Source organism: Molothrus aeneus, chromosome 3, assembly GCF_037042795.1.
Source record: "Molothrus aeneus isolate 106 chromosome 3, BPBGC_Maene_1.0, whole genome shotgun sequence".
Lineage (NCBI taxonomy): Eukaryota > Metazoa > Chordata > Aves > Passeriformes > Icteridae > Molothrus > Molothrus aeneus.
This window is the reverse complement of record NC_089648.1, coordinates 42,413,615-42,426,596: the sequence shown is the minus strand read 5'-3', so window position 1 is coordinate 42,426,596 and position 12,982 is coordinate 42,413,615. Positions and strand designations below refer to the sequence as shown.

The 12,982-nt window shown below is 39.7% G+C and overlaps 1 protein-coding gene across 1 annotated transcript in view; it reads right to left on the bottom strand.

The window, feature by feature from the left end:
- SLC35F3 (solute carrier family 35 member F3) overlaps positions 1 to 12,959 on the bottom strand; it is a 163,206-nt gene extending 150,247 nt beyond the window's left edge. Inside the window, exons 1-2 of the mRNA XM_066546771.1 lie at positions 12,764 to 12,959; positions 12,273 to 12,502 (exon numbers count right to left, since the gene is read on the bottom strand). Of these exons, the coding sequence (XP_066402868.1) occupies positions 12,273 to 12,502; positions 12,764 to 12,816 (283 nt within the window). The 5' untranslated portion in view covers positions 12,817 to 12,959. The remainder of the gene's footprint in view (positions 1 to 12,272; positions 12,503 to 12,763) is intronic.
- Positions 12,960 to 12,982: the final 23 nt, after the last annotated feature.

Below are 12,982 nucleotides of genomic sequence, written 5' to 3'. Positions count from 1 at the left end.
AAGAGTATCCAAGCTTGCCAAACTGCACAGTTTTCACTAACCTAGTATAGGGTCAGACCAGAACCCTCAATTCCCTTCAGGACTGCAGTATTCCTTTGTGCCATTAGTTACTGGTGTCAGGCAAAATTCCTCTTGGCTTCTATCAGTTTTACCAATGTGAAGATGGAACAATTCTAGCCTTTGAAAATAAAGAGATAAGAGGTTAATGCACTAACTCAAACAGCTTCATTAGATAAATTTTAAACTTTACTAGGGAGTTTCTCCAAGCCACATGCTGCCCATCACATGTATGGCTTTGTGGTGGGATAATTTAACAAAAACAGCAACAAAACCAAAAACCAAAGATGGATGTACAACATTCTGCTATATCTAGCATTTCAGATTTCTCCAAGAACACTCTAATTTCATCCCAACACACACTGTCCTTTGTTTACATTTGCAAAGAGTTCTGGGTGTATATGTTCTTATTCCTTAACTGACTGAGCCAAGGCTGTCAAAAACTAACTGGCTTCCAAACTGCTGCTTATACAAATGATGAACTAGAATGCCTTTCTTTTACTGTTTTAAAAGGCTTCTGCCTCAGACTCATTCAGTGACACCCACTCTAGTACAGGCAGATTGTTTGTCTGCATCTGAAGTGGAAAGACATGAACTATGTTTTATTATTTAGTAAAAATGTAAGTTTGAGCCTAGGGCAATACAAAATTTTCTACTGGTAACAGACTTGTTTGAGGACTTTTTTCCTATACTGCTGCTTCTATAGCATACCCTGTTAGAAGCCTCAATCCTTTACTCCTAACCTAAAGCTGTAAACAATTGTATATGTATTCATTTTCCTTTCAGCACCTGGGCTCTGGTAGTCAGTTTTCTAGGCAATAGGAAGAAAGAGTAGCCTCTTCTTAATTCCTGTAGATGCTTTCTACTTATGTTGGGACAAGCTATTAAGTACTAACTAAACACCAAGTTTAAAGAAATTTAAAATTGCACATCTATTAAAAGAAATAATTATTCTATAATTTAAATTGAGCTCCTCAGTAGTGCTCAGGAACATATAATAAAGACCATGTATGGGTAGGTGTAATTGGATGCAGTTGCCTTAGGAACAAATGTTCAGCACACAGAGCAGGAAGCCCTGCTTAAAAGGCAAACTCAAAGACTTAAGCCTGGTAGCTGAAACCTGGCTTGACTGAAGTTACTGAGAAAAGTACCATGTCTGGTACTTTTGGTACTTGGCTGGAGTCAGGGATTCATCCCAAAAGCTTTTTTAATTCTCTCATAATTATCAGTGCAGAACTAAACAATACATTAAAATGTGCTGTACTGGAGATGCATTTACCTGTTTCCCTTGTTCAGTAAGCTTATCATGAAGCAAAAACTACCTAGAGAGTCATAGTTTAGGCTTATACTCTTAAGATTCTAGTTTCAATACCGTTTCCAGTGGATTTTCATTACATAGACATGAGATATTGTGCCTTTAGAGAAATGTTATTGAAGGATCCAAAAGAATTTGACATGCAGAGATAAAACACTGCCTGGTATACGAGTATCATTTTAAAGCAATATTAATCACAAAGATTCCTATAAAGATGCTATGCAAAAATCTTTTCATTTTGTAGAAATAAATACAGAATGCCTAATAATGTTTGCCAGAAAGATTTCCAGTGAGATGCAGTTTTTACTATGCACATAGCAGCCACAGAAGGCACAAAGTATTGCTCCCAGTACAAGGTGTGTTTCTTGTCCGTGCATTTCTCTACAAAGAAATTACTCATCTGTGCTTCTATGACTTACTCTCATTTCTGTTTCCATTTGGAGAAATATAAGACACAAAACCACTTCTCACCCTGGGTGAAGTCAGAACACATATACAGCCCTCTACCTCTTGAAATCACTATTTGCAAAAGACAAGGAATTTCCTACAGATATTAAACTACACATTACTAAGCTGTAAAGTTTGAAAGCAAGTTGTAATTGAAACAAGAAAATCAAATACAGAAGTTGTTTATTAAATAAGTTGCTTATCAAATAACACTTCCCAAAGACTGTAAAGTAATTTTATGAACAGAACCAGAGATCCAATTCCATGCTGCACCCTCCAAGAGGATCTTCCTAAGTCTTACAAGCCAACAACCACAGGAAGGCAGTCATTTAAGGTGTTTTTTTGCTTTCTTCATATATTCTCTCAAGATAACCTGGCAAACTGGAAAAACCAGGCAGGAGCCATGTATCCTCCTGAAATCCCTGAAGCCATGCACACAGTACTCTATTCCTTCATGTTAACCTAGTTTTCATTCCAACTCATGTAATTTCCCAGAGTGATAAAGAGGACTTTACTTCCCATATATTGGAAGAAAGTTCACAAGTTCACGTGGCTGTATGTAGGAGTCTCACATTATAACTACAATAATAACTGAATGTGGGCTTATGCTCATTTCCAAGTCAGGACCTATCTGTCATTCTCATGTCTATCGAAAAAACTTAAATAATATTTGAACTCCTGAATGCACCAGAATTCACCTTGTCTGGGCATAATCTCTGGCTTGCATGAAACCCAAGCTTCCAAATTCAGGCCCATGGAATACACTTGCAACGTATGTAAGAAATAGCTGAAATATAAATCCTGAAAAACAGAGGCCTCTAGTCACCACATATGATGTAGAAGTGTCAGGAAGCCAAATCTGTGGAAAAAAATAGCCTTTCTGCTCTTTTCTCACTAGTCTTGCTCAACTTGAAAGTAATCAAATCTCCTGATTTAATTAAAGACATTTTCCATGCTTCCACTGACTTTAAGGGGTGTGTTTCTTGACTGCCTTTTTCTACATTATTTTGTAATTTCTTCTCTTTAACTAGCCTCTGGTAATCAAGCCTAAACACATTTCTTTTCATTATAAATGTCTTTTTTCTGAAGCGAAGAAAGACCCACAACTGAGAAGTTACCAGGCCAGTAGAACACTAAATGCTACGCAGCAAAAAATTATTTCAGCAGAAATACAAGGAAGAATGGTTTCTGTCAGTAATTTCTGTTCCATGGAAAGTGCTAACCAAACCCATAAGCAGTAGCTAGCATCTAAGCTTAAAAAGTAAACATGATTACCATCTTCGCTTGTTCAAATAAATGGCTGCATGTTAATGAAATCAGTCTTAAAGTTTCCAAAAACCATTGCATAAAGTGAGCAGGAGAGACAACATAATCATAAAGCCATGAAGTTCTGTTTCCTGTTTCATATTGCAAACACTGCACATTTGATATTAATCCTGGCACTGCATATTTCAACTAGGGCAAAATTTTGCAAGCAGAAAATCTCCAGTGAACACCCAAGGAACCAGACTGTCTGGAAAGCAGCTACTGTTTGAAAATGGAAAGACAACTCCAGGCTTTCAGGACAGGACCATGAATACACCATCAGCATCCTCACACAAGTTCATCAATTCTGAAGGAGCAGGTCCTTGCTTCGCTTCCCACCTGAGCACAAACCTGTGCTCTGTTCACACAACTGCTCAGATCTGGCAAAGCCAAAGCAAGATGTCCTGGAGAAGGCAGAGCCCCCAGGCTGCCACAGGGCTACAAACAGCACAACAGTGAGCTTAAGGGTGGAATGACTTGGCCTGCTCAACTTGGGAGAGTGGACAAGCAGTTCCATTTCCACGCTACTTTTTACCTTAGCTGGTGTGAAGAGATAGCGAGGAAAAGCACCAAATTTGTGGGATTTCTGATGTAAGAGTCAAGGAAAAAAACCCAAACCTTTGGGTTGTCACTATTGGATCAGCTTTGGCACAATGTTTATATTGCAATGGGATCAATAGGACTCTGCACCAGTGTTCAGAAATGAAAATCTGGTTGTTTCCTTTAGACGTATGAGGCATAAATAATTTTCATGAATTATCTGACAGAGGCCAGTTACAGCAAAGCAAAAAGAAACTTTAATTGCAAGATTAAGACCTTATAATTTCACTAGAAGCCAGTTACATTCCCTTTTCCTGGAGAGGCTCAAATATTCAAATTTCCCTGCCTCAGATGATTGGCTTGCTGAGTTAACAGAGCCTATCAGCTGTGTGATGTCACTGCTGTTTTCCTAAATGTGATGCTACGTAAATTCCAACACTGCTGGAAGAGCTTTTCTCAGAAAAACAACCCAACTCCTATATTGGCCAGATAAACTCATGGAAACAAAATGATAGGAAACATTTGGTAAAAAAATTAACCTTATTAGATCCGCAAGTTCCAGAGAAAAATAGAAGCGTCTGAAACCATTCAGATGCAGTTTTTTATAAGGGAAGATGACTGGAGAACAAGCTTCTCACATTCTGAAGAAAATGAAATCTGGGATATCTCTGCTGCATCCCTTCTGTCTAAGGACTACTTCAAGTAGTGGTTCATAAAGAAAATATTTCTCTGTGGTCTTCCACACAATCACAGCATCTTTTTTTCTTCCAAGGATACACTGAGGGATGAAAGAATACGTGCCTAGTGAAGAGAAGCAGGGAATCATAAATACTCAGGGAAGTGGTTTCTACAATAAGATATACCACATGAAGGCAAATTATTGCCTAGGTGGGAACCATGATCTGCAGATAAATTTCTATGAACATAAGTGCTCATTTTATCTCTGTTCTCAGAGTAGTCATCATTCACAAGCAACAGTGGAAAGTCTATGGCTTCAGCTTCCAAAACCGCAAGAGGGACAGAACTACACCTTTGTCTTCCAAAGGATGGTGCCTGCCAAAGGGCCAAAGTGACTTTTATATAACTTTTCTGTCGAATCGTAGAACAATGCGAGTTGGAAAGGACCTTAAGGATCACCTGATTCAACTATACCTCATTGCCATCTCTCTCTTTCTCTTGAGGCTTATTTTATCTCAAGTAAATGGCAGAAATTATCACCAATTTACACAGAGAATATGAAACACAAATACCTCATTATACAGAAGAGAGATTATGGCACAAAACCTCACCTTGAAGAAAGCCCTGACATGAGCTAGAATCTAGTAAAATTAGCTATTAAGCTAATGAGCATTGCTGGTCGTTGTCCTTTTGTGGCTTTGTGTTTCAGTAACACTCCAGTAACACAACAGTATCTGATATCACAGTAGGATACCAACAACACAGGCTTTGTAGTCTCATTTCAATACTATTAACTTGTGCAATTAATTGTCTCTATTAAAAAATAATTATTTAAAGTTGCAAAGGTCCATCACACAGTGCACTCCAGAACTATTACAGAAATTTACCCAGAGGAAGGGTCTGCAATAAAAATAGTTCCAAAAATAAGTATTCATTCATAATTCTTGATAGTTTCCAAATTAGTTTTTCAAAATTAACTTGCTCCCTCATTATTCCATATCAATTCAGAGTAGTATGTATTTTTAGCAACAATCTGTTATTCTTGATTAGTGAATATGTTCACATTTTTATTAAAAAAATAAAAGAAATAAATGCAGTTTTCCAGTGGAAGGATTCTCAAATGCCAGGTAACACTCTTCAAAACTGTTAACACGGGCCCTGACATTGCAAAGATGTACAGCTAGGTTTTCTTGGTGGAGACTTCAGTGGTGTTTTCTAACACAGCAGCATTCAATGATAACATTCATTAAGGGTTTAAAATGAATGCTGGAAATCAACAGATTATTAATTGCTGTCCCATGAACTGTTTTGCATAAACGGCTGAAGATGACATGTAATTAAAGCTGCACTGAAAAAAGCTGAAAGCAATGAATTAATTTGTTTAAACAGCAAACAAACAAACAAAAAGAAGATGGCCCATTCTGCAGGCGGTAATTTTTTAGTTTTTTCACTATGAAAATGAGATACAAAACACAAAATGTTTACTTATCTGCCTAGTTAAAAGTGGTGGCTACTTAACACTACACAATTAAAACTGTTAAGTAAACAAGTAACTAAATATTCTCTAAACATTTATCATTTACTAAATATTTATTAACCAATCAAAAATGTTTAGCAAACCAGTTTAAATGAGAATTTGTTTGGCTTGCCAGCAAGAAATTTAAGACTTAAAGTCTGTGATTAATTAAGCTCTATATTGTAACAGGAACCAGTTTTCTATTAAGTACTAGCCAAAAAAGTTTTACCAATTTGCAAAAGCCTAAGAACCCCCATGTTTCTTCTCTATTGGAATTGTCCTGAAAAAGAAGATTCTGAAAGGCTTTTTTAAAAAACATTCACCTGATATCTTTGCAGCTGCTCAGTATTCAGCACCTGTACTGCTCTGGCCTGCCTCAGGTGGCCAGATTGTGCTCATTCTCAGTTGCAAGACCACCCAGAGAGCTAAAACCCAGGAGACCCAGCAGGTTCTCTTTCAAAAGAGAAACAGATCCTGTAGTATTTGGGATACAAACAGACATGTGATTAGGTCTCTGAAATACTTAAAGAGACTATTTCTGGGGACAGCTCTTCTCAGTCACAGTGACTACTACATAATGAGGGAATTGCCTAAGCAGATTTTGTGTGTGCTGTCATGTGGACACAAGTCAGAAATATCCCTGGTTCATGTATCACCAGGTAGGTTTAGCTTGCAGCAGAGAACTGCAACTGACATTAGAAACAACAATGCTACAGTGCCTTTAAATCTGCAATGCAATTCAGCACCATTGCTTTCTTTCACCTGTAGGTGCTCCCATGTTTTCTTTGGTTTTCTTGGTAACAAAAAAAATTACTGATGTTAGTACTGACAATGAAGAGTTGAAGAGCATTTATTAAAAAGTAAATCAGGCCTCGGACACCACAAGCCTATATTAAATATATATATATATATAAAGCACATATTTTATTCATCTTCTAATCTTCCGTGCTGACCTACAGACTGGGTGCTGTAGAAGGGCTGTTGACCTATAGATTGAACCTGGGAAGACAAACTTGGATAGCTGCAACAAGCAAGAGGTTACCAGCACCTAGAGGTTACTCCATGTTTTCACCTGAGAAGAAAGATTCGCTCATAATCATTTGACCTCAGAAACAGCAACATGAATGATACCACCAAGTCTTAAACTTATTACATTCAGTATTTATGCATTGGAAAGCAAGCAAGCAGTTTAAATTAATTGCTTACAGTTGGCCTGAAAATAGTTTTCCCCAGAGAAAATTATAATCTTCATCTTATGTCTTTGAACTTCTGGAGTATATCACCTCAAAAAGTAAGTTAAATTCTCCCTCAGATGCAAACACATGAAAATGGTATTTGCACAAATTCCTCTTGATTCATATCCTCACTGGATTTGCTTCTAGCAACTGTGAAATTTCAGCATTCAATGGAGCATGAAAAGAAAATCACAAGGAGGAACGCTGGGGATCAGTTGGAAACACTGGTCTTTAGCTGTGTAACTAATACTCTAATATTTACAAGTGCTCATACATTTAATTAGCTAAAACCAACACCAAACTCTTACCTTGAAAGGCTGTCAAAATCTGTAACTGGGAACAGTCTGCCCAGAGGAGTTAGGAGTACCCCATCTCTGGAAGTATTCAAGGCAAACCTGGATTAGGATTTGAGCCAGCTGGTCCAGCGAATGTGTCCATGGCAGGGGTGGTTGAAACCAGATGACTTTTAAGGTCCCTTCTTACCCAAATCATTCTATGGTATAATTCTGTGGTTGACATACTCAGAAAATTATGCTTTCTGAGCAATCTTCAGGCTATTCAGCCAATGTGTTCTAGTATGTTACTGATTGGTGACAGCACTTAAATTCCACATTCAGGTCAAGACCTAATGTGCTACACACTGGATGAGTACTATATTGAAATTTTGTGCATTAAAATTATATGGTTTATTTTGTTGCTGCTGAAATAACTATGACTAAACATGAAAAAATATGAAAATTAATATTTAAAGTAGCAGGGAGAAGCAAAGCCAGAGAACTTCATTTAGGTGACACAATCTTTCCCTTTCACCTGAATATCATCTCTCTTACAAGTTATCACTGGGACAACCTGGAATTAGCCACAAGGTGGAAGTCTCAGAGAAATGTACTTTCACAAGCAGTAATCCACAGACAGTGGTCAATTCCTAAAAAACAGAACTAAGAGGAGTTAAAACTACATACCATTCTCTTCTTTCTGCAGGTATGGAAATGTCTGTAAGCACACAAAAAATTTACGTGAATAAATGAGGAAGGCCAAGGCCCATACAATCCTGATTTGTCCATAATAAGTCTGTATTTATGAACACATAATAAGGATACATGAAAGTCCCTGCTTTAAAAGCAAGACCCTAATCTTAAAGAAGGAGTGGAAGCAGGTGATCTGTAGGAAGAAGATTGCAAAATAGGGATAGCTGGCTCAAGCCCACGTGAATGTATTTAAAATACTAATCACATAATGACACACTGTGATATTGAATCACCAGAAAATAGACCTAGTTAGAGAAAAATGAATGTTTGGCAAAGGTGATAGTTGTGAACATTTCCTGTGGAAACGAGCACCCTGCCAATTGCTACAATCATTAAAATAGATGAGTCTTCCATACTGACCAGAAGGGCAGTCCAAGAGTTTTGTGACACCTGTATTTCTCAAGTACAGAAAAGCTCCTAGGGAACTATCAAAAAATATTTAGAAAACCAAATCCAACTGACAATGCTGTGAAATGGAAACTTAAAATATGGCTGTTCACCTCCAAACTTGCCTCTGCTCTTCAACTGAAGTCCCAGGCTTCCAGAGGCAGCAATCATGAGAATTCACATAACCTTCATGGAAGAGAACAGCAGTGCCAATACAGCTCTAACAACAGCTTCATCTCCCTACAACAAGAAGACTGTCAGTGGATCTGCAAATCTCATGGCATTGTTTTGGGGGCTTTTTATTAAAGCCTTTGATCCCTATGTTCTAACTAAAAGAAAAAAAATGAAAGTCAACTTACCTCTTACTGATAATAAGAATTTCACAAATATTGAGCTCTGTTACATCTGTAGCTGCATAAGGGTATGATTCTGCAATCTGACTGCATCTTATCTGTTTCTTCCCCTCTGCCTTTTTATTTGAAATATCAAATCACATTCTGCAAAATATTCCCCATGGGACACATATGAATATTTGATTTAGACTGGAGAGCAGTTAACCACATAATTAGTTACCCTGGAAATCAAAGAATTCAGAAAAATAAGAACTACCAGATCAGACCAGATTAGAACACTCCTCTTTCTAAAGGCTGGCAGATGCTATGGAGGGAAGCACAAGAAACCCTCAAGAGAAGTCTCCTCACAGCCTAAGGAGGGGCTAATTCAAATTCTGGATAATGAAGTTTAATGTTATCTCCAGCATTTCCCATTTTATCACAATTCTAGATCCTATCACTGCTATTATAATTACTCGAAATCTTCGTCTCAAGAATAAATTACATTTTTTCTTCAATATTATTTCTTTTTCTATCAGTCTTTAATTGATGGCTTTTGAGCTTCTTTTCCTGTCTACCTTTTTTCTCTTATGACCAAAGTAAGAAGAAAACCTCTCTACCTGCCTAAGCAACATGTGCCAGTACTTTCCAACACTTTTAGTTAAACCTCTTTAAGGTAAACAGCAAAAACTCTTGAGGCTCTTTACAGATTGCCTGTACTTTTTCTCCTTGCTCATCTCAGAGCCTCCAGTAATATTTTTTTGAGAGCAGATAACCATAATTACCCTAAATTTGCTGAAGGCATCCTAACACACAGGAACTACATTAAATTATTCCAGCTCCGAAAATCTGGTTTGCAAGTGCAGTCCAACAGCAGAGGTCTTCCCTGAGCTGTGTACGGTCCCAAAATTACCAGCCAATGTAATGTGCTAGTTGGCAGGTAATTGTAGCATTTTCAGGAAATGTGAGGCTTCTGTTTGTGATAACTGAATGACATTTATTGACATTTCAGAGAGTCACCTGGCTGGGACAGGTCTCCCTAGGGTAATGTTACAAGTCCTTTCTCATTGTGTCCAATCCAGTTTGTGCCTTACGCACATTTTCACTTCTTCCTCCTCTGTTTCCAATGAATTTATAAGAATATTAAATACTGGAGTTGCTACATAACCTTGAGGCATCCCGGTATGTTTCAAATTGTTCTCCAAGCAAGTTTTGCGGTCATGGTAACACTACCTCAGTTTACCAGTGGTAGTTTCCCTAATGGAGTTTTGCTAAAACAAAAACAATGAAATAAGCAAAAGCTTTCTGAATCTCTCAAACAATTTTACACGTCCATCCATACAGCTACATATATATAAACAGTCTAAATGAAGCACAAAAGGAATGCACTGCAGTGCAAAAGAGGTAGATCTGACCCTATAGGCAATTTAGTTACAATAAAAAGAATGTCACCAAGAGAGATAGACTAAATAAATCTAGATCATACCATAATATGGACTTATTTTCTGCAAAGCAGGTCCATTATTAATGCACTCCATAATTATAATCACAGTGCATTCAATTGTCAACAAGGATGCAAAATAAGATGACAAAAATCCAGGTTGCAATTTAAGCGTAACGAAAATAATTTGTTCGCAGTACTTCAGCCAAATAAATTTTCTAACTGCAAAGTCTCAAGGAAAGTCCATATCCCAAAACTAGACATCAGTCCAACTTGAAGGAATATTCAAAGATATTTCAAAGCAGCTGTGACAAAGTTGTCTTCTCACTTTAGATGACATACCCTATTCAGTCAGCTATTCAGCTGATGCAGATCAACATGGCTCTCCTTAAACCATGCTGTAGAGATGTATCTTTCCTTCTATGTGTCCTTCTACGTTCCTAGTAACTCAGATTTTAAATTGGCAACACATTCACATAACCTATTATTTTTAGACACACATTTATGAAACTCAGACACTTAGTATATTTATTGCCCATCATTATAACTCAAGTATGTAATTTTGTTATTCAGATCGAATTAGGAGAGAAAATGTAACTAGAATAGTAGGCTTAGGCTTGCTATTAACTTTTTCAGACAGAGTTATAAATTTCAACAAATAGGTTATAATTGAGGAGCCAGCATGACCTTTATTATTTCAGAAGGTTCAGCCATAGCAGCTCAGTGTGACTTCAGCTAGACTATTAGTCACTCTGTCAGATAGAACCATTAACATCCAACTCAGTCTGGCATCCACATATGATGTGATCCTTAAAACTGGCCTGAATAAGCTTTACTCTCAAGAACAGCCCCAATCCAGGCACTGGAATTGCTCTTATAGAAACACCACATTCCTAGTGAGTAAAGTAGCAAATATCTGATATTTCTGTCATAATTGCAATCAAAGAAAAAATAAAAAAAGGGTCTCACAGAAGAGTATTAGAATATTTATTAGTAAAGTCCTATTTTCAGGCAACCAGGACCAGCTCTCCCTCAAAGAAAAACTGAACTTGTACTGTATGCCATGCATTCTTGTATCATTCAATTCCATTATTAAGCACACTGCCAAACAGATAATCTAGTAGTAAATATTTCAGAACATTTGCACTTAATATGTAAGGAAGTACAATATGAAAACAACCACTTTATCAGAGCCAGTGTTTCCAGCAAAGCAATGATTTCTGTTGCAGAAGAATCCTTTTATCAACAAAAACCCCTGTGACATTTCAAACGACCTTAAGATAACCAAAATAATGTTATGACTTCAATTAATTGGTAAACTATTCTGTAAATTTTTAATGCATACAACTGACATAAACATGATGAAAGATGGACAAAAAAATACTCAAAAAGTACTAGTTGATATATTACAACGACTCGAGGTAATGCTTCCTTTGTAAATCATGTATGTGACAGAATACAGCTACACCTCTCTTCATATCGTTATCATTTGAAGTTTCTTTCTCAAGTGTATGCATACGGAAGAAACAGCTGTACTCGACATAGGAAAAGACAGATCATTCAGCTCAAGTGCTGTGAAAATTTGACAGAAATTTTCTCCTAAAACAACAGAAACACACACTGATAACGCGCTACATGTGGAAATGGTATGTGCATGAGCGTGCAGGGGCTTTTACACAGCTGTCAACCCACGGTAATCACCGTCGCTAAGTGTGCCTACAACGTGAAGACAAATATTTGACCTATTTTCTTAGCAGAATTCATCATTCTTAGCACCACGCTCTCGTGAACCAGCCACTGCCAAAGGACTAAGGCAACACGGGCATAGAATTCTTCGCCGAGAGTGAGAGCGCTTCCTTCCACGGAGCGAGGTTTGTTCCAGCGCTAAAGCGCTCGGCCCCTCGAACCCCCATCCCTCTGCCGGTTTCAGGCTGCGCCCGCTCTCCCTGGTCCTGGGAAACCCCCCGCGCCCGTCCGTGCCGGGGACTCACGTTTGTAGCTGGCTGCCCAGGGCTGGTAGCCGTAGTAGCCGGTGATGCGGAGGATGCGCTCCTCGATGGAGGTGAGCCCCACGGACGCGCTGGTGAGGTCTTCCACGGAGCGGGACCACTTCAAGTCCTCTTTAATGGCCTCGTCCACCACCAGGTACTTGAGCTGCCGCAGCTGCGGGCTGATGTCGGACAGCCGCCGGGGGCTGACATCGGGGGAGCGCCGCATGCCGCTGCGGGTCGGGAGAGGGGCGTCAGCCCGGGGCCGCGCCGCCAGCGCCGCCGCCCTCGGGCGAAGTTGGCGGCGTGCGGCGGGACCCCCGCCGGCAGGGGAGCCGGCCCGGGCCCGCGGCACCCACAACTTTCCTCGCCGCCCTCCACCGGAGCGACCCCCGGGAGCGGGCGGCGCCGCCGGCCAGGCTGAGGTAAGGTGAGGTGAGGCGTGCGGTGTCCCCGTCCCCCCGGCCCGCCCGCCCGGCCCCGCGGGTACTCACAGCGTGGCGGCTTTGCCCCGCGCGGAGCCGTTGGGGAACTCCCGGATCCCCATGGGGAGCAGCAGCGATGGCTGGGGGGCGCCCAGGCTTCCCGGCGGGGCGAGCCGGCGGCTCTCACCGGCCGGGTAACAGGCGGAAAGGAAGGAAAGGAGCGAGCGGGGGAAGGCGGCGCCCCCGTGGCAGAGGGTCCCCGGGCTGGCGCTGGCCCCGGCGGGAGAG